At 36.5% G+C, this 23,354-nt stretch overlaps 1 protein-coding gene across 3 annotated transcripts in view; it reads right to left on the bottom strand.

Moving 5' to 3' along the window:
* Window positions 1–4,078: 4,078 nt before the first annotated feature.
* Window positions 4,079–23,354, bottom strand: part of RC3H2 (ring finger and CCCH-type domains 2) — a 47,635-nt gene continuing 28,359 nt past the window's right edge. Inside the window, exons 9-21 of one of the 3 annotated variants that reach the window (XM_053920902.2) lie at window positions 21,914–22,026; window positions 19,786–20,094; window positions 14,096–14,310; window positions 13,062–13,492; window positions 11,640–11,810; window positions 9,667–9,813; window positions 9,116–9,329; window positions 8,795–8,879; window positions 8,459–8,540; window positions 8,238–8,372; window positions 7,877–7,984; window positions 7,633–7,781; window positions 4,079–7,035 (exon numbers count right to left, since the gene is read on the bottom strand). In XM_053920902.2, the coding sequence (XP_053776877.1) occupies window positions 6,837–7,035; window positions 7,633–7,781; window positions 7,877–7,984; window positions 8,238–8,372; window positions 8,459–8,540; window positions 8,795–8,879; window positions 9,116–9,329; window positions 9,667–9,813; window positions 11,640–11,810; window positions 13,062–13,492; window positions 14,096–14,310; window positions 19,786–20,094; window positions 21,914–22,026 (2,358 nt within the window). In that variant the 3' untranslated portion in view covers window positions 4,079–6,836. The remainder of the gene's footprint in view (window positions 7,036–7,632; window positions 7,782–7,876; window positions 7,985–8,237; window positions 8,373–8,458; window positions 8,541–8,794; window positions 8,880–9,115; window positions 9,330–9,666; window positions 9,814–11,639; window positions 11,811–13,061; window positions 13,493–14,095; window positions 14,311–19,785; window positions 20,095–21,913; window positions 22,027–23,354) is intronic. The other 2 variants (XM_053920906.2, XM_053920909.1) reach the window with 2 other exon arrangements.

Here is a 23,354-nt window from a genome sequence, read left to right as displayed (position 1 = left end):
TTTTTTTGATAAAATCAATAAACATATCCTCAAGTGAGGATTTCAAAAAAGATCCCAAGGTGACTGTAATGATCAGGTTGGACCACTGCACTACAATTTTCAATTATTGAAAAAATCATGGTCTTTGCATGATAATTACACCAGTATTAACTATAAAGGAAATTAAAACCTTTCTGGAATTTCATTATTGTCATTAAGCCTCTTCTTTGCCTGGATCAACTATCTGTGGTTCGTCCTCTTCTGGATCTCAGTGGTCAGTCTAGGGTTACATGTTTCACAAATATGCAAGATTACATGCTTCACAAATACCAGTCTGTTTCAGCAGTGAGCTCTGGGATTCTACACCACATTTAACCCACTGTATGGCGTAGATGTGTAATATACTCTCCCTACAACAAATCCCATCAATTACTCTCTCCTACTTCTCAAATCTATCCCTTTTCCTCCATCTCCACTTTGGCCATGCTCTGCCCTTCTTACCTACTTTGACCTCACCTCCCTGCTGGTCTGTCTGCAGCTTCAACTCATATTACTGCCAAAGTGATCTTTCTAAAACCCTAAGTTGTTCAAATCACCTAACTTCTAAGACTCCCTAGTAGTGTCTTTAGTATGATATTCAATGTCCTTTATAGAGGCTGCTACCTACCTCATCTAGCTGTATGACCCTGGGAAAATTCTCTAAGACTATGCCTCGGTTTCCTCATCTGTAAAATGGTGGCAATAGTGGTCCTAGATTGGAATACACCGACAGCACTTATTACTGTGTCTGGAACACATGAAGTGCTCTAAGATGTTAGGTAAGCTATTCCTCAAACATTCCTTCCACAGTAACACTCATGGCTAAAATAGGTTCCAACCACCACCACCACCCCTTGTGGAAGATAGAGCAATTCTACTACTTTTCTCGTTTTGAGGTCTTTGGCCAAGTTAACATCTCAAATATAAAAGAAGGATCATGATAGCTGTAGTGAAGGGCTGTTTTATCCCCCCTTAACTCTGCTTGGTGAAATATTATTCAGTGTACAGAGTCTAGCACAAGGTCACTTTTCAAAGCACCTCCTCTGGCTCACCACCACCACTACCCACCTCATAATTTCCCTTTTGGAGTTTTCACACATTGGGACATAGTTCACTGAGCTGGTTATTCAGATTGGTCTTCCCCAATTTCACACTGTGAGCTTCTAGATGTTTCTCTCTCTCTCCAAAGGGTTCATGTTTCATTGACTTGTAACCTTAAAGACCAACACAGACAGGGGCTTAAAATACATCAGCTGAGTGAGTGAGTAAAACTTTACGCAAGGCACAGTGAACGTAGTGTCTAGAGTCACTCAGGCCATTTTCTGTTCCTATGCTGAGATTCCATAGAACTGACTTTACACTTGTATAACATTACTTTGTATTAGTTATTTGTGTATTTGCCCTATTTTCTCCACTAAGAGAAATATTGTGAGTTCAATACCTTGAACTGCTAGTATTACCTTTGTCCTCATTTCACACTGAATGAATGAAGTGACTGACTGAATTAAGTAATATTTCCACCTCTCTGGTCTATTAATTTCTTTCAGATCCTTCCCAATGATGTATACATGTATAAATCTTCACTTAATATCTGGTAGCTTAGTTAAGCCAAAAAAAATAGACCAAGGAAATCAAGATAACTAAAATGTACCCCATAAACTTAATATTGACACTAAACAAACAACTTTTAAGGTGGACAAATAATTTTATTTTGTGCATGCAAATACATGTCAAGTACTGCAAACTTTTTCCATCAATTTTCTCTCAAACACTGAAAATCATGATGCTCTATTCTGTGAACAGCCAAAGCTAATATCTCTTCACTTCAGTCCTACAGCAAAAACACACAGAATTCACTCTTTGCTATTCACTATCATCACAACCCTCATTGTTCCATCTCAGCCCTCCCCCCATACACAGGCCTTATAAGTCCTAGCCATCCCCCAGTTAATCCTATTCCTATAGCACAAAGGGAAACATTACAATTTGGAAATTCAAATTGAAATGAATGGAATAGAATTTATTCCCATATATATTCCCCATTTCATTGTACAGAATTATTTTAAATTATAGTTTTAAATAGAAGCTGAGTATATGCCTTAAAAATGAGCATTAAATCCATCTTAGAGATGGTGCCTGCTTTTTACATGATGGGTGTACACCATCTTTAATTTCATTTACATTTCAATCGAACAATAGATTTGCAAAGAAAATGTCTAATACAGACGTAAAAATATTCACACTAGAGCTTCACAATCGGTTGTACAATTGACAAACAGGCCTCTTTTCCCAAACTTTCCAGCTAAGCAAATTTATAAAATGTAATCAATGCAACAAGAAAAACATCTCTCTTTCACTTCCAGGGAAAAGAATATGCAATAAACAGTATAAATGCAGACAGCAGTTGCTGCAAGCTAACCACGATACTCCCAAGTGGCTGTACAGTGGATATGTGCAGTACAAATAAAAGCCACATGTGTTGTATCACAACTACAGTATAATTGTTTGCCCAGCTAAGAGAATGCATGCACTTCCATGCCTTGGGTTATAAAGTGAGGCCTAATTCTTGACAGATCGATGGAATATATGCAAATGACCTTGGCTTTTGGCAGTACTAAGTGCAGCCAGTGTCTGTGTTCCACTGGTTTGAGGATATTTTTAATTTTTTATTTTAAAAAAAGGGCCAATTTCAGACTTGGGGGAATAACTGCTCTTGGAGTAAAAATAAGACTCCACTCAAATGTGGAGTATTCTGATCAGTGGCCTTGACCCCTTGTATTCCCTTGCCAGCAAAGGGATACAAAGAAACTGCTAAAGAAGTAACTAGCAAATTTATTCAATTATCCAGAAAATGGGATACTCCTTGAGCATATTCATATTTCTGCTTGCAGAAGGGGTTCTCATGTAGGAGTTGTTACAGTAAGTGATCCCATCAACACTCTTCATTCACTAAAACACAAGAAAAGTTCTTCCAGTTAACGAATACATAGTTGCAATGTAACTCTTCCCTTTAATGTTTAGTTACCACTACTGGTGACAGTCTGCTCAGAAAATGATTCAAAGAACCTAGGGAAGAAATATTCAGATTCAATGTTGAAATCACATGCTGAATTTGATAGTCACAAATTCCACCCGTTAACAGGACAACCATGGCTTTAATGTCCAAAATGCAAAAGCAACCTAGATGGTTTTTAAAACAATGTTTTCAAGTGTTCAAATGATACCATTTTAAATTCCTACGAACTGCTGTGCATCCTGTAATTTTCACAAGGCAGCATATAAAATTGGAATGTGCTTTATATAACAGGGTGGGGCAAAAGTAGAATTTACACTTGTTCGTTGATTTCTATGATCAGTGGTGAGCCTACTTTTGCCCCACCCTGTACTTAGCATCAACTTCAAATTTGAGTGAAAGTGACTAGATCCACACAAATGGAAATTTTCAGTCCTAGTATAGGAGGTTTCTTTTATTATTCCCTTGTGAGAGTGAATAGCTACTAGGAAAAAAAAATCAGTGCCACTGACCCAGTGAAGTATCTTCTCTGGAAAAATTACAATGTACAACTTTCACGCCTGACACTGGTTTATCAGATGGTATTGAAAGTTTAAGTCATGGCAGCAAAGAGGTACCAGCTAGATGCTTTGTTCAGGTACCAACTAGACGAACTACATAGGTAACTTTCTCAGAATTTACAAAATGAAAGGAGACCACAAAAGAGTACTGATGCTACATTCATGGTATCTGAATGAGGCACATAGACTTCAGAATGAGACTAAGAAATTGAAAAACAAAAACATAAAAAGTGGGAAAAAAACCCAACAAAACAAAAAACCCCCACCATTTCCCACTTTCCAGACCTCAGACTACCCTTTTCTAATTAGAACATAAGCAACATAATGCAATTTAGTACCAACATCACCAATTTCCTTTCCTATTGCTTTATACCCTTTGATTTCAAACATATGTACATCACATGTTGGTAAAAGGGTCAAAGGACAGGGATTGACCCCAATTTTAAAGTCACACTTTACGTCTGAGTTGAATTTTTTCCTCTGGGACATCAGTGGTTACCATTTTGAGGAAAGATCAGATACACTGAACTTTCTTCTACAGTGGCAGAGAACCAATGTCTTTACTTCACACTAAACCCACCACAGGAAAACAGAAGATGGCTACTACATAAATAAAGCGATACGGATTAACCCCAACACAGAAACAATTCCTATGTTAGAATGAGAGTAAGTTTTTAAGAACAGGGAGCTACTGTTTTATGGGATCACCCGCTGCAAGACACGCATTATTTTAATATAAATGTTCTGAGACATACCAATAAGGTTGGCAGGTATATACATACACTGATGCAAATGTAATTTCACTGGACAAGTAGGCAAACACCTAAGCAGTTTATCCCAACCCCCTCCAGCAGAGCACAACCACGTTTCAAAATCTCAATTTTAAAATTAAAAAGATATGGTTAAATACACAAGATCAATTTATGTAGTATATATTCACCCTCAGAACGTGCTGAAGATGTTTTGCGTAGTTCTGTTGCACAGAGGGTTCTTTCCCTGAGGGCACATAAGGAGCTCTCAAACTGTTAATAGGTCTCTATTTTGTAACAAAATAGCAATTTTTAAATCTTAAAAAAAAATACATTACCTTCAACATGGAAGATCTCACTATTTAAATATCCATGAAATAGACATTATGGTTTGCATATCCTTTTTGGAAATACAAACAGCAAATAAAGTACATTGGAAGCATTTCAAATGTAATAAGCACGTATTTATAGAAAGGTTCTGATATAAATTATATAACAATCATGTTCCTGTAATATCCTAGGCTAATTTATAATGTCAGAAATAAGTTAACGCAACATGGTTTAAAACTCTTGTTCCTATTCATTTCAGGTTACAGAGTGAAATAAATAAATGTCTTTGTAGGGATAGGGAGCACTGGCCATGGCAAAAAGGTACAGTACTAACCGAAGGAAACTAAGTCAAGGCTACTGTGCTGTTATGTTACAAACATCTTCATACACTTGAGTATTAAATAAATGTGTAAGATCTTCCATACTGACACCAGAATATCAAAACTACCCCTTTGTTTCTCAGGTATATTTACAACATATCAGTCACCTTATGAGCATGTTAATTAAGACAGGTATCAAACACCAGCATTTACTCATTCCAATCAAGAAATTTCAGGGAAATGTTAACCCTCCCGCCCCTGGAAATGTGCACAAAACTTTTTATCAAAATCTTATCTGATACAATGCTGTGGTTTTGTAAAACAACTAAATAGCTCAGACGACCAATAACATGATCCTGTTTAAGCATTTTGCTAGCAGGAAAAGCCCTTACATACAGTACACCTGGTGAAAGATCAGCTTGGCTTAAAATGTTCCAGTACAATTTTCAGAGTAAACAACTTCACAGAAGTTAATTAAAAAAATAATAATAAAAGTCAAACTAATCTTACAGAAACAGGAGAAAAAACAGTATAGGTAAGATCAGGAAGGAATGCCCAGCTTTTGTTTTCAAATGTTAACTGAAATTTAGGCTTCAATAAACTACCTCCAACAAATCTGGGGCATGCCTGGTTGAACATACTGCATACTTTCAGATGCCAAGTCAAAACACTTTTCAGTCACATTTAGCAGGGCAGAAATTATTCATGTTTTAAAGTATGAATAAAGGTTAGCCAATGTTCTGTTATTACATGGTTCGTAGTCTTATCAACCTAACAGTCAGTAAAAAGGGAAAATTAAACCCCAACATGAAGTAACAATAAACAATATTTAACCAAGATAATGTAATGAACATCCAAAGTAATTCGTTTGAATTAAAAACCCAGCAATACCATCTTGTTAGTCAGTGCAAACACTACATACAGGGTTTTCTCAAGAAAGCTGAAAGCACCTGATTCTTTGCCAAGTCATCAGATTCAATAATGCACAGGCTTAAATCTGCATTTTAAAAAACTGCCATTACATTAGTGCATAATTTATCAAAATTGTAAAAACGATTCTGCATAACTTAGGAGAATTTAATATCTAGTACATCAGCTGAAAGACTTAGGCACTTGGTTATATATTTAATTATTTCAACAAGTAGCCTGTATGTAAATATTAACAAAGCAGAAACTATTCTTGAAAAATGGAAAACTAAAAAAAATTTAAATGCTACAGAAAAAGCACTGCACCACACTCCTACACATAATGCAGTAAAGAAAGCTAGTTTATAACCCTGCAAAATTCTATGGTAAGAACATCTAACTCCACTCTTCAAAGTAAAAAAACAAAACAAAACAAAACAAAAAAACACCATGCAAAGTCCCATGAAAAAGATAAATAAAGCAGCTGGAATGAGATGGAAATTTCTCTTAGTGAAACATAAAATAGAAATAAATAAGTTAATTAAGTCTACTTTCACTAGATGTATCATTGTAGGATCCTGCTAGTTAAATAACTGAGTTGTTAATTTTCTACAGAAGCCATTTAAAATAGGAAATGGCTCAGTTACTGCACCGGATTGCTACAAACTCATAAAAAGCTGCTTGAAGCTTAAGTTAAATGTCCAAATTCCAATCACTTCTGGAAAGTGAACGTGTTACCCTAGTAAATTTTCTTTTTTTTTTTTCATAATGCTAATGCAAGAGGGCTTGAAGTATCAAAGAGTCCACAGGAACTGGATGCCCCCAGTAATATCTTTTTTTTAAAAAAAATATACATTATATAATATATATATTATATATATAAAAAGCTAGTGTAAATGCTTCCATGGTATGGTCACAAATTTGAAAGATGAACCTCCTTTCAGCTGTTAACCATCTTCCCATTTGCAACAACGGGTTTTAAAAAGTCATTTTTATCTTCAGACATAACATGAGTTTTCAGAATGAGGTTGCCAACGCTGACAGATGTGGTGATGGGGAGGCAACCTGCACTGCTGATGGATACTGGGAGTGGCTGGCTAAAGCAAGAAGTTACCGGCAGAATTGTTTTTTGCTCCTCCCTGAGAAAAAAATAGATGACATTGAAAACAAATTAGCTTTAGGTGAAAACTTAAAAACATAGGTAAAAAGCTGTATCAAACTTTAAGAGCCTCTAGCAAAGGCATGTCTTTTTAACACTAAAAATGACCAGAGATCACTAAGAAAGTTATTATTTTCCAAAAATTAAAATAAAAATTAAAACACCGATTTCAGACTAATAAATTCAAGATTAGCCGTATTTTTGGCAGTGATATACAAAATGGCAATATTAGGGCCACAAAAATCTTAACAAGATTCTTAAAAAAGGAAACCCTTCATGTAGGTTTTAATTCTCCTTTTTGTAGTCTAAGTTTGGCCACCAGACTGAGGAGTATAACCTGATGCTGGAGCACAAAAACTAATTCTTACCTGAAAAAAAGCAAGTTTCAAGCTACTAAAATGGACCACTTTGTTAGCTCAAATTTAGCTCTACTCTCCTAAAAATCCAGACTGATCCAATTATTGCCCATAACATAAGGCCTTCCCCTCACAGGATAAAAAAGAGCCAAAAATGAATTTCACACTGAATCTATTTCGTTCTAAGTGTGCATGGTTATGATTTTCTGTCTAACACTCACAGAATCACATGGTCTTCACCTAAACTCTGTCTCTTCTGCTCCAATGGCTCCTTCTGGTGCTGCTGCCCTGGATGCCCATTTTCCACTGCTGTTCCATTCAGCAGCTGGTCATTTTGAGAACTGATACCAAGCTGAATGTCCAGGATCTCCTAAGAAAACAAAACGTTAATCCTTCAGTGTGGAAGTATTTTACTTTAGTTGCCAATGGAATAAAGCTTCCTAAATATCTAACTGTGGTACTTACTTCAATTTGTTCACTCTGTCCATCTGGTTCATCAGTATCAAGTGCCGAAAGCTCTAACTCAATATCCCTATCAGGCTTAGTATCGGTTGCATCTTCTGCATAATCACTCTGTAATTTAAAAAAATACTGATTTTATACCTGTGGAGACTGGGGCTTCCCTTTTAAATTAAAGTGGGAATCCCAATGATTGATCTAAAGTATTTAAGAAATCTGGGACCATGATTTTATTGCTATTAAATTTTAAAAGCAAGTATCTATCAGAAAAAGGCACACTAAGATGCACTAATGGCATAAATCTACATGCAGCAGCAGCAAACAACAAATACATTAAGCATGAAGCTGACAGATTCTGTTTCTTTACCTCTCCATTTCTCAATTCAATCTCCTTGCTCAGAAGGTTTAAGGTAAGGTGGCGGCCTTCATCCAGGGAACTCCACTTCTGTTGCATGGCCAGAGCATTGGCCTCCCGCTGAAGCAGCAATGAGTTACTCTTGGCCTACAACGAAAAAAAAGGAAAGTTGGCTTCCAGCCACCATTCTATTTTTTTTTTTTTAAGTCAAAGCTGGGTGTCACAGAACCTACCTGCTGAAGTTCAATGCTTAAAAGGTCTCCAGTACTGGAATGCTTTCTATGACAAGATAAATCAGTAACAATGAATCTGTCCCTTTAAAGAGAAACATGTTTATTGTAATAAAAGTGAAATAAGCGAAGCAACTAAAGCGGCAATGACTATGTACTATATATGCTTTATGTAACACATGAACCCTGAAAGTTTCAGTCATCATTCCAAACGAAAAACTTTTTCAGAAATTTGTTACACAGCTAAAACTAGCAAAGCACACTTTATAAACAATTGTACTCTAAGGATACATAAAAGTCTGAGAATAGATAGTCCCAAAGAAGTATGAGTAACCTTACCGTTCAATATAGTGTGCTGATGATGTGGACTCGTTACCGTAAGAACTCCACCTTGAGTCAACAGCACTGACATAAGGGACATAATCTACAGAAATGTAGAAAGAAACTGATCAGAAAAGTGAAAAATCAGGATATAGACATAAACGGATCCTTTTCAAAAAGGGTCCATATTTTTTCCACCTTGTCATGTTCTCCTGGCTAAACCATTTAATTTGGAGTTTACTGTGGTTGTTAAATGGAGGGAAATGTTCTGTACCTCACAAAGTGAGGACTTAACACAGTGCTAGAACATATCAGGTGAGGCATTAGTTAGTGGATTACCTGATACACTGATGGGCTTAGTTGCACTTCCTTGGGAAGCAGTGGCCTGTACGGGATCCGTGGTATGGTAACCTGTACGGGAAGATCTGGAAATTGCACCCCATTTTGAGATGATAGGTCCATCACTAAAAGGAATTATTGGGTCTTCTTCTTTTGTCCTTCTCTGAGTTTCAAATAAATGTACTCTTCTCTTAACATCCCCACTGTCTAGGTCCTGCATAAACCAAAGAAAATCAGTAAAAGGACTGTTGGCAATTACTTCAGCAAGTACTATAAGCATGTGCTTTCAAAAGACATGTAATTAAGTTTTCTGGTAAATTTAACACTAGCTATAGATCTTACTGATAGTCCAACATCTATTTTAAACCACTGATCTGGGCTCAAATAATTTAAACATTAAATTCTATTTAGTTCCTAAATTACCAGACTTACCTAATTATAATTCTGTTGCTTACAGATGAATTATATAGCAAGAATGAAGATGAAAGTATTCACTCATTCTAAAATCTGAGTCAACATGCAAAATATCCTCCCAGGCCCCTGAATCATACCATTAACACAGCATTTGAATTAGCAATCACATCTCTGGGCTCTGAATCGATGACATTTATACAGGAGCCTATGGTGCCACAAGACCAGGGAGAATAATGGGAAAGATGATCTTCTTCAAATTTTGTCCCACTCACACTCTCAGAGAGCTGATTTAGAAAAAGAAAAAGGCACAGCCAATTAGTAAGAAACTTAAATTTACAAACTTGTAACTAATATTAAGCAACTACTATAGAACACAGAGGACTGCACAGTGAACAATTAAACCTTCAGTAACTAATATAAAAAATTATCATAAGTAGCAAATACTATTTTTACTATTTTTATTCATATTATTTATTAATAGAGAATAGAATGCTTTCTCTTTTTACTTTGATATTTAAGTGCTCATAAGGAACCCTGACTGATACTATTAAAACCAATTAACAAATAATTTATAGCATGCCTGTAAATTGATAGGAGCAAAATTCAGGATAGGATAAAATAAAAATAAAATAAAAATTCATTGATAGGATAAAATTCATAAAATGAATTTTAATTCATTTATGAAGCAATTGATTGCTTCATAAATGAATTAAAAAAAAAAGGAAACAGGCAGACACAGACACACACAGATTACAGTCGATGTCCTAAAGTAGTTTATAATTTTGAGAAAAGAATAACGTGTGTGCACAAGGAAACATAACTGATAAACCATACAGCATTAAATAAAGAACAAAAAGAATTCAAAGAAGGCTCTGGAACTAGAAGGAAAACTGGATAAATTTTAAAGAGACTTCAAGAATGACTGTAAAATGAGAACAATACAGTTGTAAGAATCATTAAATCTAGTTTATTAATTACATAGATAAGAACACTCCAGGCCAAAAAGGTTTAATTACTTATCCCAAATAATATTACTAATAGCAGATCTGAGTCTCAGGGAAATTCTTATTTCCTAAAGCATAGCATAAAACATATAAATACGGTTTTCTATTAAGCAAGTGGCAAATCTATCACTCTGTTGTCAAGATGTTTACCTGGTCTGAAGAAATCTAAGGCTGATGAGACAAATTTGGATCTAGATTAAAAATTCTATGGTTTATTGAAATATTCATGCATGAAAATGTCTGATGTCTAGAATTTCTTCAAAATAAGCCAGTAGGAAGAAGGGATACAAATGAAATAAGGTTTACTGAGTTGATAATTGTGGAAGCCAGGCGAGGGGACATGGAGGTTTATTATACTATTCTATTTTTGTTTAAAAGTTTTCATAATGAAGAGATTAAACAACTTTTCCACATTAGAACCTCTAGGGATGGAGAATAAACCGGAGGAATTAAGAGCAAAATTAACGGTGTGCTCTGAGTATGACAGTACTGAAACAGCAGGGCGCTGCAATGACCCTGGCGCGGAGACTTGTTCCGTGATGACCGAAACACCGACTTGCAGTGCTTCCAAACAACACGAACCCTACAGTGGGCACTTCTGCACCTTTCGTCAAGTAAGGAAGAAACACCTCAGACCGAGAGTCAAATTTCAGCTACTTACAGGCAGAACTCATCACTTGGGCAAATTACTTAATTTCTTTGAGCAGGATCCTAACCTACAAAATATGCGGAACACCTACCCCCTGAAGTTCTTGTGAGAATTAAATAACATTATGTAAATGTTTAGTACAGTGCCTGGCACAAGTAGGTGCTCAATAAATGGCAGCCATAAATCTTATTAATAATAAAAATCATAAAAATAATGAAAACTATACTTGTGAAAAGATTTTGAATTTTTGGTAAAAAAAGGACTGTGACTTCATGGTCTTCAGAGATCCACAACATCTAGCCACAGTCCTTATATACTCAACATTTACTAAACTAAATTCAGCTGCACACCAAGCCACTGCAAAACATCCAATATAGCTAGCCCGGGGGCGGCTGAGTGCTCTGAGGTCTGCTGTTTGACCATCCCCATAACATCAAGTGACCAAAACCTTTCTTACGTCGGTGCGGAAGTCTACGCTGAACAGAGGAGAAGGCGGTGTTGAAGACTGTGTTGCCACGGGAAGAGTTGAAGAGACAAGAGGTGCTTTCTGAGTGTGGTACTGTGCCCATTGTTCTGGCTTTCTTCTCATTTGTTCCTCGCAACTGGTCTTCAAATGACCACAGGGCTCCTAAGGGCGAGAAAAGAAACAATCATGTGGGGAGCATCACATCTGCATCACATCTCATTCAGAGTTCTGTGGAAATAATGTAAACAACTTATTATATTTTGGAGACTAAAAAAAAATTACAATAGGGAAGTCATCTGAGCCTATTCTTCACACACTTAAATGAAAGGGTCAAGTTACGTTAAAAGTAAAATATGAGCACTCACTTTTAGGGTTTTGGAAAGTTATTTGTGTGAATGCAGGGATACTGAACGTTGATCCTGTTCCTGTATTCTGATGATTCCTTTTTACCTTCCCATCAATTTCCTATCCAAACAACATTTATTGAGCATTAATAATGTATCAGGTCCAGTTCTAAGAACTTTGTTTTTTTCTGCTTTAACCCTCACAACAGCCTCATGAGGTTAAGTACTACTATTATTTCCATCAAACAAATGAAAAAACTGACAGAGAGAAGTCAAGTAACTTCCATAAACCACACAGTTAATAAGTACAGGAGCCAGGATATACCAGGTATGTCCAGAAAAAGCCCAGCCATTGTTAGCATAATGAAAACTATTTGCATGACATCGACATAACCTGGCAGCCAAAGAGAGTGGACCGGAATACACATGCATGAACAATGAGGACTTCACTGTACTAGTCAGTGCGGGTGGCAGATGCCATGGAGTGAGCACGTGTAGTGTGCTGCCGTCATATTCAAAATGACTAAGTATAGCAAGGAATCTGCATCAGAGTTTGTGTTAAGCTTGAACATTCCTCCATGAAAACTATTTGGATGATTCAGAAGGCTGCAGCTATGGGCAAAAGGTGGTTGGCAGATTCATCACGACATGCCCACACATGCATCACATCTCATGCAGTTTTTTGGCAAAACATCAAATCACCCAGGTGACTCAACCCCTCTACAGCACAGATTTGGTGCCCTGTGACTTCTGGCTTTCCCCCAAACTAAAATCACCTTTGAAAGGGAACGGATTTCAGACCATTGATGAGATTCAGGAAAATACAATGGGGAAGCTGATGGAGATTGGGAGAACCGTGTGAGGTCCCAAGGTGTCTATTTTGAAGGGGACTGAGGCGTCATTGTCCTATGTACAATATTTCTTGTATCTTCTTCAATAAATGTCTCTATTTTTCATATTACATGGCTGGATACCTTCTGGACAGACCTCGTATACCGGGGTGGTCTGACATCAGACATTGGGTTCTTAACCATCACACTACAGCATTCCTATTTCCATCACCACTTACCCTTGGTAGAGGCACAGTTGTCCTTGGTTCACTTGGCTGCTGACAAGCCACTGAATAATACCCATCTAAAGAGTTGTATCTTTCCCGTAAAGACGTCTGATAGACAGACGAGTGCATCACATCCATTGGAGGTAAAGAATTGCTTCTAATAATGTCATCTCGTTGGTACATGGGTGGACGCCAGATGCGCCTGCTGTCGTACACAGGAGCATACATTCCAGAAGGTACTGGAGGAACTGGTCCATATGGCTGCGGAGGAGGAGGTTGATAAGGAGTATTCATTCGATCTCGAGGGGAAAATGTACTGTAATGATCGGCATATGGCATGGAAGCAGGTGGGAGGGCAGACTCTGGAACATTATTGGACCTCACAAAGCGAGGAACACAGGGAGCCACACCAGCTGGTACTGTTGGAGGTGGTGGGTAGTATCCTTGAAAATTAGAAAGAGGAAATATTTAATATAATCTTAGTAAAATCAAACATCTTATAATGGTTTAAGTCTAAAGTAGTCTTTAATGTGGGAAAATAAAATGAGTTTTGACATTACTTTAGTTACCCCTGCCTTTGAAAGAAACTGTATATAGTTTCTATAGTTACTATATCCTTTCAAGACACCACTATGTGAAAATCATTAACATTCATTACTTTGTTAAATTGCTCTCTAAAAACACATGACAGAGCTATTAACAGATAGTAAAGTTCCTTCTAGGTCATCTATTGCCACAGGTTTTGAATTAAGTAATTACAGTTACATAACTGATTCTTGACCTTGTTGGAAGCCGAGGTTAAAGTTTCTTTCAAAATTTACGTAAGTTGTGCACTGTCTTTCCAAAATTACACCTAAGTATATAAACCAAACATTTTGCATATCATTTCAGGGGATTTACAGAACTCCCTGAAACTCATCCATGGACCCTATATTTGATTCATAAGAATGAGAACTTTGAAGCTATTTGTATGTAGAATTACACATTCTTAGGGCAGTTTCTGTACGTTGGAGTTTTTATCCTTAGAATTATCTAAAACTACTTACCTGTCTGTGGGTACTGTGGGACTTCAAAGGATATCTGAGTCCTTGGATCTGGAAAATACTGAATGTTTTCAGAGTGCTGAGGATATACTGGTACTCTGGTTATAAATGGGCTGGATTTTGGAGGCACAGAATTCAGTTCTGTTCCAACATTAGAGGGCCCAGCTGAGGTAGCCGCTACATTACTTACAGGAGTCTTGGGTGGAGAACCAATTTTACTGGAAAGAAAATTTAACAAAAAGCAAATAATAAATCACTGTCTATGACTCCTAAGTCTTCTTCAATAGGAATTCTTCATAAAATTACATCATGAAACAAACTAACAGAAAGATATTTTAGGTATTTCCATAGTGACAAATAAGACAATGAATTTCATTGTACCTTACATTGCCAATTCATAGCATCACAGTAACAGATCTCTGATGAGAGCAAAAAGAAACCCCAAAAAACCCCCATGCGCTAATGTGACCCATCAATCTTTTTTTACTTGTTCTTTGAACAAAAATTTTTCCTATTGGAAATTAAAAAAACTTCTTCTTCAATAAATTCTCAACAGAAACAGTGTAGTCTACCAGTATTATTCTTTTGGACAAAGAGGACAGACATGTTAAGGAAGGGTTATTCTAGTAAGAGTTAGGTTAGCTGAACTATAAACACCTTCAGAAACAGCCTTTTTGTCTGTTTTGTTAACTGCTACATCCCAGAACCTAAAACAGTTCCTGGCACAGAGAAGGCACTAAGAAAATATTTGTTGGACAAATGAGATAGTTCCTGCCCCAGAGTAAGTATCTGCTGGATAAACAAAATGCCAATGAAATGGTTATTCATTAAATTAATGAAAAATACACAATTTTTTAAATTATTATTATTTTTTTAATATAAAGGATTTGCTTTGTTGAGTAACCAAGCAATCAGCTCCACAGAATCTCTTCATGGCTTTAAAGAAGTCAAACTTTCAGCACTGGCCAGGTAGCTCAGTTGGTTAAATCCTAATATACCAAGGTTGCAGGTTCGATTGCATATACAAGAATCAACCAAATGAATGCATAAATAAATGGAACAAGAAATCAGTGTTTCTTTCTTTCTCTCTCCCTCTCCTCCTTCCCCTCTCTCAGATCAATTAATAAAAATTTAAAGAAAAAGGTCAAACTTTCCCAGACAAGACAAAGTTAAAAGAGTTCCTCTCACCAAACCAGTATTACAAGAAATGTGAAAGAAGTTTAAGAAGAAAAAAATAAGATAAAAAATATGAATAATAAAGTGGTAGTAACTTTATTATCTATCACCAATTACTTTAAATGTAAATGGATTAAATCCTCCAACCAAAAGATACAGGGTGGCTGGATGTATAGGAGAACAAGACCGTTACACATGCTGCCTACAAGAGGCTCACTTCAGATGGAAAAACACACACAAACTGAAAGTAAAGGGATGGAGAAAGACATTTCATTAAATGAAAGCAAACAAACAAACAAAAGCTAGGGTAGCAATACTTACACCACACAAAATATGGACTTTAAAACAAAGTCTATAACAAGAGACAAAGAAGGACCCAGCAATTCCACTCTGAGTATTTATCCAAAGGAACCCAAAAACTAATTGGAAAAGACACCCATATACACCCATATATTTGTTGCAGCACTGTTTATAATAGCCAAAATATGGAAGCAGCCTAAGTGTACATCAATAGATGAATGGATAAAGTGGTACATATATCCCTGGCTAGTGTGGCTCAATGGATTGAGTGCCGGCCTGTGGACCAAAAGGTCACTGGTTCAATTCCCAGTCAGGGCACATGCCTGGGATACAGGCCAAGTCCCCAGTTGGGGGCATGTGATAGGCAAGCAATGGATGTTTTTATCCCTCTTCCTCCTTCCTTTCTCCTCTCTCTAAAACAAATAAATAAATAATATTTTTTAAAAAGCAGTACATATGTACAATGGAATATTAGTTAGTCATGAAAAAATAATGAAACCTTGCTATTGACAACATGAATAGACCCAGAGGGTGTTATGCTAAATGAAGTAAGTCAGGTATCACTTATTTGTAGAATCTAAAAATACAAGTACATAAATGAACAAACAAAACAGAAACAAACTCAGAGATACAGAGAACATTTTGATGGCTGCCAGTTGGGGGGAGGGTGGGTGAAAAAGGGGAAGGGAGTAATGACTACAAGTTGGTGGTTAAGGAATAGTCACCGGCACATGAAGTACAGCACTGGGAATACAGCCCATGATATTGTAGAATGAACGGTGTCCGATGGATAGATTTATCCAGTGATCACTTTTGAAGTTACATAAATGTCTACTCACTACGTTGTACACTTGAAACTAATATAGTATTGTTTATCAACTGTAACTGAAAAATTCTTTTAAATGATGAAAAAAAGAAGCCAAAATTTAGCAGAGCTTAGACATGTTTTGACTCAACGAAATGATCTTGTTAATGATGAGGAACTCAATATGTGTATCTCAACTAGATTAGAGGGGTTTTTTCAAACTAGAGAAACCCTTGTAAAGCTGGAGTATAAACAACAAGAATGGGCTGCCTTTATGTCTACTACAGCAGATTGGTCCAGCAGATATTTACTTCTATGTGTAACTGTGTATTAAAATGTAGAAAATAAAGAACTGTGGTGTAATAATACTATGTAGGAACGTATTGGCTTGGAGTTTAAAGATACCATCTTATCTCGATACTTGTTGGCTTCAGAACTCCTCAAACCCTGTACTTGTCACATTTAGACGAGAAAAAATTGTTCTAGCACCTGGTGCTTGCTGGGCACTCGTTGCACTTGCTAGAACTTGTATGAGTCACGATGCCACCCCACAAGAGAAAATGCTTCATTGTTTGGTACTCGTGGGTTTCAGCACTTGTCACGAGTTCCAGAACAAATTAACAAAGAGTACCAAGGTACCAATGTATTTTAGAGCTGTACTTAGTCTTTGAAGTTAGAGGCAACAAAGGGAATCATTAGGACTTCCTTATAACAATACTTATTGAGCAATTATTGAGACATTCAAGGGACTATGCTAAGTCCTTCCATGCAAAAATGTTATGTACTGTGAATATAGATAAGTACTTTGACATGACAAAACCTTACAGGTTATCAGGAAAAAGGCAGTAAAATCCATGACAAGGTTCATAGTCTCATGAAATCATGCAAACTATCCCAAAAAGTCAGACTTAAGGAAAAAGTCAACTTTTAGTCCGACAACTAGATCATTACAGCTATTGGGACTTCGCAGGCTCTCCTTTGCAGCGGTCCCTCTCATACCTACATGCTTTTGCCTGCATCCTTCCTCTACTGATGAAGTCCCTCCTTCCTAACGGTCCATATTTTTGGAACTAGCACATCTCCTTAACTCTGAGAATTCTTTCACAGGAACTCCGTGCAGAACTATTCTTTTTCTAGTGTTCCAAGACCACCTGGAACACAACTCGATTGCAGTGCCTTTCAGAATATATTTTATGGTATCTGTTTACATCTGTCTCCCGAACTACACCAGAAGACCTTTAGAGGCAGGGAGTATGTCTAGTTCATTTTCATTACTACACCAGTTGGCCTGATGTTTGGCACACAGTAAAGATCCATAATTCTTGATTAAATAAAGAAATGATTTATTTATAATAACTTACTGAAAAAGGTTTTCCCCTGGTCCATCACTTTTAAAATGAGATATAATGTACGCTTTTAAGGTATACACTTAAAGTGATTACACTTTAAGTGATACACTTAAGTGATTTTTGGTATATTCACAAGGTGCAACCATCACCACTATCTAATTTTGAAACATTTTATCACCACCAAGAAAAACCTGTTCTCATTAGCATTCACTCTCCATCCCCTTCTCCCCCAAGCCCTAGCCCTAGAAACGATGGATCTACTTTCTATCTATATGGATTTGCCTGTTCTGGTCATTCACATAAATGGAATTATACACTATGTGGCCTTTTGTATCTAGCTCCAGTATTTCTTCATTTATGTAAACACTGTCTCCGAAACTGTATCATCATAAGTTTCTACAAGACAGAGACATCTTATACATATCATGTATCTTCAAGAGTGCCAAGAACAGGGTTCAGAATGAGTGTGCAAGGAACATTTGCTAACTAGACAATGTTCTCTGATACATCATTTCTAAAATCTCCCCCAGGGAAGACTGTAAGGATCCTTTAATAAACAAATTTCCCTATCACAAGCTAACTGATGAAATAAAAAATACAAATGCTCATGTACCCATCATTTATTATATGAAATCACCAGCAGTTTACTGTGTGCCTATTTTCCTAGAAGGCATATAATAGATACTATTTATGGGTGACAAAATTTGAACATGCTTCAACTCAGATTTTAAGATAAAATAATACCAAACCATGAGATTTTAGAGGCGGAAGTAAGTTTTCAGGTCATCTGAAAGTTTTAAAACTTTTTCTTAAAGCACCACAACCCCTTTGCCACATTCAATCTTCTGCTGAAATCCAACAATCATGGAGGTAATAATAATAGCCGATTTTTAGTGAGTGCTATGTGGCAGGTGCTATTCAAAGCACATTCCAGAGTTAAGTCACTTAATCCTCATAACAATAGTAGGCACTATCATTATACTATAATTTTATGGATGAGTAAACTAAGGAAAACAGATTAAATACATAATGTTGATTATTCTCAATTAATGTCCCAATTTGACTGCTATCAAATTCAACTGGTCTACCCAACCGTGGAGCATCATCCAGCAAGAAATCTCTAGCATGAAACTTTGCAAACCACTTTTAACATGTTCAATGAGTCACAGCACCTACTCCATATACTGCACAAATCTTTATAGTGTCTCAGTTGTGTTTTTACTTATCTTGAAATAATAGGACATAATATGCTGAAAATGTTGTGTATTTTCTTCCATTTTCAATATTAAAGTGGCTACACAAAAATGCACCAATTTTGGTAAGTTTATTTTTAATGCACGCTGATATGACAGCTATCACAATACAATCTAACAAAATTGTTTTGAATGAAGTTAAAGACAACTAAGTGCCACTAGAGTCATCTTACGGAAAAAACCAAATGCACTTTTTGGCCGACCCAATAAAACTATTCTGATTAAGACAGGGCTGGTGAGCTAGCTGGTGTGGCTCAGTGGACTGAGTGCTGGCCTGCAAAACAAAAGGTTGCGAGTTTGACTCCCAGCAGGGCACATGCCTGGGTTGTGGGCCAGAGGCAACTGACTGATGTTTCTATCTCACATCAATGTTTCCCTCCCTTTTTCTCTCTCCCTCCTCCTCTCTCTAAAAACAAACAAACAAACAAACAAAAAGCAGGGGCTGGAGGCTCAAGCTTATCACCTTCTTAGATTTCTACTTTATTCCTTTCTGGACTCAAAAAAGAACTCTATGGACTCAATCCTAAAGTTCAAGGAAAGAAAGTGTGGAAAAAACGCATTTCTGGTCCAACCCCTTCAGTTTACAGTTGAGGGAAACAAAACCAAGCTTAAGTAACTTTCTACGGTCACAAAGCTATTCAAATTCAGAGCCAGGACTACAACTAAAAATTTTTTATATTTAGTGCTTTTTCTACATGACCCATTCTCCATAAAAATTCTATTAACTCCTTTTCCTCAGGAAAAATAAAATATTTGGCCTTTCTAAAAAGTCTAAGTAACTCATACTGGGCATTTGTACCTAATACTTACTTTTCAGTTACAGACTCTGAAGAAGGCCCAGCAATATTCTGACCATTAGTGCCAACCTTCCCCACTTTCTTCACAGTCTCCAAAGCTCTTAATGCACTGTCAGCATTACGTGGGATTAGCTGGGCAACACTGTTTTCTGCATTGGAAATTCCATTTGTACTTGGAACAATTTTCCCCGTTGTTTCAGTACTTCCTATGACAGAAATGACATTTCCGGCTGTGGTTGTGACAGTGTTGTTTACACCAACTTTATTTAGAAGAGGAAATGTTCTTACAGTTGCATTGATCTTTTTGTTCCTTAATCGATACCTGTTTTAAAAACAATCAATACATCAGTGAATATTTCACTCAATCTTACCTGAAAAAAAGGCTATGAGAAAAGATTTAAAAAGCACAGAACAGCTTTGATAAAGTTTCTTTAGCTAAATATCATACACAGTCTACTTCAAACTCTGCTGTAATAGATGCCACATGAAAGTACTTATCATTTACCTATGTGTGTGCACACACATGTATACACATGAGCATGCACAGTTATGCAGGCACATAATTAATATAGCAAGCAAAGTATACATGTATTCAAAGAAGCCTTTTGAGGGATTGGAAAGAGATCCTTTTGAATATTTTGTCTAACTGGAATATAAAGTACACTCTGTAAAGATAAAATAAGCCATACAAAATTTAGTTGGAAATGTAGCATGAAGAGAAAGGCATGCAAGAGGAGAGAAAATTCTCTGTTGTTACAATTTGGTAATATTGTTACCAAATTGTTCAAATATTATATAATTTAAAAAAATTAAAAAACCTAAAATTCACTTTTACATAAATAGATTAGTTTATTAGATGATATCAGAAAGGTAGGTACAGACTAGAGAAGCAGGGTCTTAAGGCCACAATCTAAATTTTATATCTTTATCCACAGGATAATGATGACAAAACATTTAAGTTTTTCATTGTCTACAACTGGCCTCACAGCAAAGTCTTCCCTATTTTGTGGGAAATAATGGGACTGGGAGTGGGCAACAGCAGTATAAGACGACCAGTTAGGCAGCAACTGTGGATCAAGAAAAGGGGATGGCAGCCTGGACTATAAGAATGGAAAGATGAAGGAAGAGTTGAGAAATATACAGGAAGCTGAACTGACAGAACTTAGTGACTAAGACAAGCAGGTAAAAGAAAGTTGACGAAGTTAATTCCTGTAATACAACATATATTAACCAGCTGGACCAGGTATACCAGGGAGAGCAGAATGGAAGGTATAAGAGGAGGATGTTTAAGAGTAGAAAATGAACTCAAATTGAGTTTAAAATGTCTAAAAACAAAAGGGAGATGCCCATTAAGAGCTGATACACAAACCAGTTATTCAGTAGAAAGGTTGGGATCAATTCTTTGGTAAAATCTCAGTGATGATGTTTTGGTTAAAAACAACAAAAACTTAGACAATACATAATATAGCTTATATCCATTTACTTTTTATGTTTGGGATAAATGGACACAGAAAAAGGAATTACCCATAGGAGAAGAGAAAAAGAAAAGAAGATGACCAAAAGTCAGCCCTGGCTGGTGTGGCTCAGTTGTTGGAGCATCATCCCGTAAACTGAAAGGACACAGGTTAGATTCCCAGTTAGGGCACGTGTCTGGGTTGCAGGTTCGGTCCCAGTGGGTGTTGTGTGTGTGTGGCAACGAATAGATTATTTCCCTCTCCCTCCCTTCCCCTCTCTCTAAAATCAATAAGCATGTCCTCTGGTAAGGATTTAAAAAAACAATGTTGAAATCATCTGTAATTCCCCTCACATGCTTTTTCAAAAAGACTAGAAGTCACAAAAGTAAAATTGCTTTACCATTTTACCTGGGCCTTAGTTGTTAATCCTCAATTGAACCTGAGCAAATTAAGACTGCACACAGGGGTACTTTCATTCTAGAAGGCACTTAGCAGAAACACGTATTTCAGCTACACAATGATCTAAAACATGAAACCTGAATAAAAAGCCATTATGTTAATCTTGCTCCCAGAAGCAACGAGGTACTTAATTGCATCTTGGAAACTCATCACAAACTTTAAGATTGTATCTAACTTTCATAATGACCAAAAATTAAACCCATAGTAAAGAGAATTCTCATAACTTACTTTTCAAGCTCTTCCTGAGAATGGGCAAAAGTACAGTTTGTTCCTCGTGGACACCCTCCTTGCTGTCTTAGATCTCGGCACATACTAGTTTTATATTTGCTGTTTGGCTGGGGCTACAAAAAGAAAATTAGTGTGTGGAAAAGTGAAGATTTCAGGTGTGATTAAATCATGGGACTTCAAAATTTCATGATTACACCTTTAATTCTTTTTCATATTAGGTAAGTAATTCTCGTACTGAAACAATTACTATTTCATCATTTCCTGTTAAGAGTTATGTGGCATAACACTGAGTCAACATTTCAGGTATTCCTTCTGAGGATAATCTGAAACTGGTTCAAATGTTATATCTATTTATTTGTCAGGCAACATAATGCACATGAAAACAAAAGATTTTCTCATCAACTCTCTGCTGTGTTAAAATTCTGATACTAAAATCAAACCAACAATCTGAAAAAGCATTATGGCCCTGGCTGGTGTAGCTCAGTGGATTGAGCACTGGCCTGCGAACAAAAGAGTCGCTGGTTCAATTCCCAGTCAGGGCACATGCCTGGGTTGCAGGCCAGGTCCCCAGTAGGGGGTGTGCAGAGGCAATCACATATTGATCTTTTTCTCCCTCTCTCTCCCTCCCTCTCCCTCCCTTCCCCATCTCTAAAAATAAATAAATAAAACCTTTAAAAAAAATCAAAAAGCATTAAAGGCCATTAGCTTGTTTACTTAAGCTTTCCCAGGATACATAAATATTATTTCCCCTGAAAGTGAAAAATTAAGAAATACCTTTTTGTCAACTTGAGGGTACAACTCTGGTTTTAGGCTTGGAGTTAAGTTCACACAAACAATGAGGCAAAAAATAAAAACCTCATAATACCTGCTATGATTTGCATCAAAATCTACAATGTCATTGTTATTTTTGTGACCTCAGTGAAGACGAAACATTTATCTTTCAGTTAATATTTGAATGTTATAATGTCTTCTAGTGGCATACCAACAGAAGATTGGAAAGATCACTTTGAAGGAAATTCGATTCCCACTCTGTCACTTACAGCCACCATGACTTTAGATGTCATTTAACCTCTTTAAACTTCAACTTGGGAATAGCAATTATTTTGCAGGTGACTGCGAGAATCAGAAATAATATATGTAGAATATGGAACATAGGGACTGGCTCATAGTAACTTAGAAAACAGACGTTATCGTTAGAATAAAGGATTTATACCTCAAATAACTCCTTCTAAAGTACATTGAAAATATTTTAAAAATTCAAATTCCATACACTTACAAACAGAACATCAGTGTATGACAGCAATGAAGAAAAAAGTGACAATTTCTCCACATTAGAAAATAATTAAGACAAAATATTTGGAAGCAATCAACAATCTAAACTTGGCCAAAGACATCTGCAATGAACTCATACTCAAGATACTGTCCAAACTGTCGCTATGCT

The sequence above is a fragment of the Desmodus rotundus genome, chromosome 1 (genome assembly GCF_022682495.2).
Source record: "Desmodus rotundus isolate HL8 chromosome 1, HLdesRot8A.1, whole genome shotgun sequence".
NCBI lineage: Eukaryota > Metazoa > Chordata > Mammalia > Chiroptera > Phyllostomidae > Desmodus > Desmodus rotundus.
Note: the sequence above shows the minus strand (reverse complement) of the source record. Positions and strands in the feature narration are given on the sequence as shown.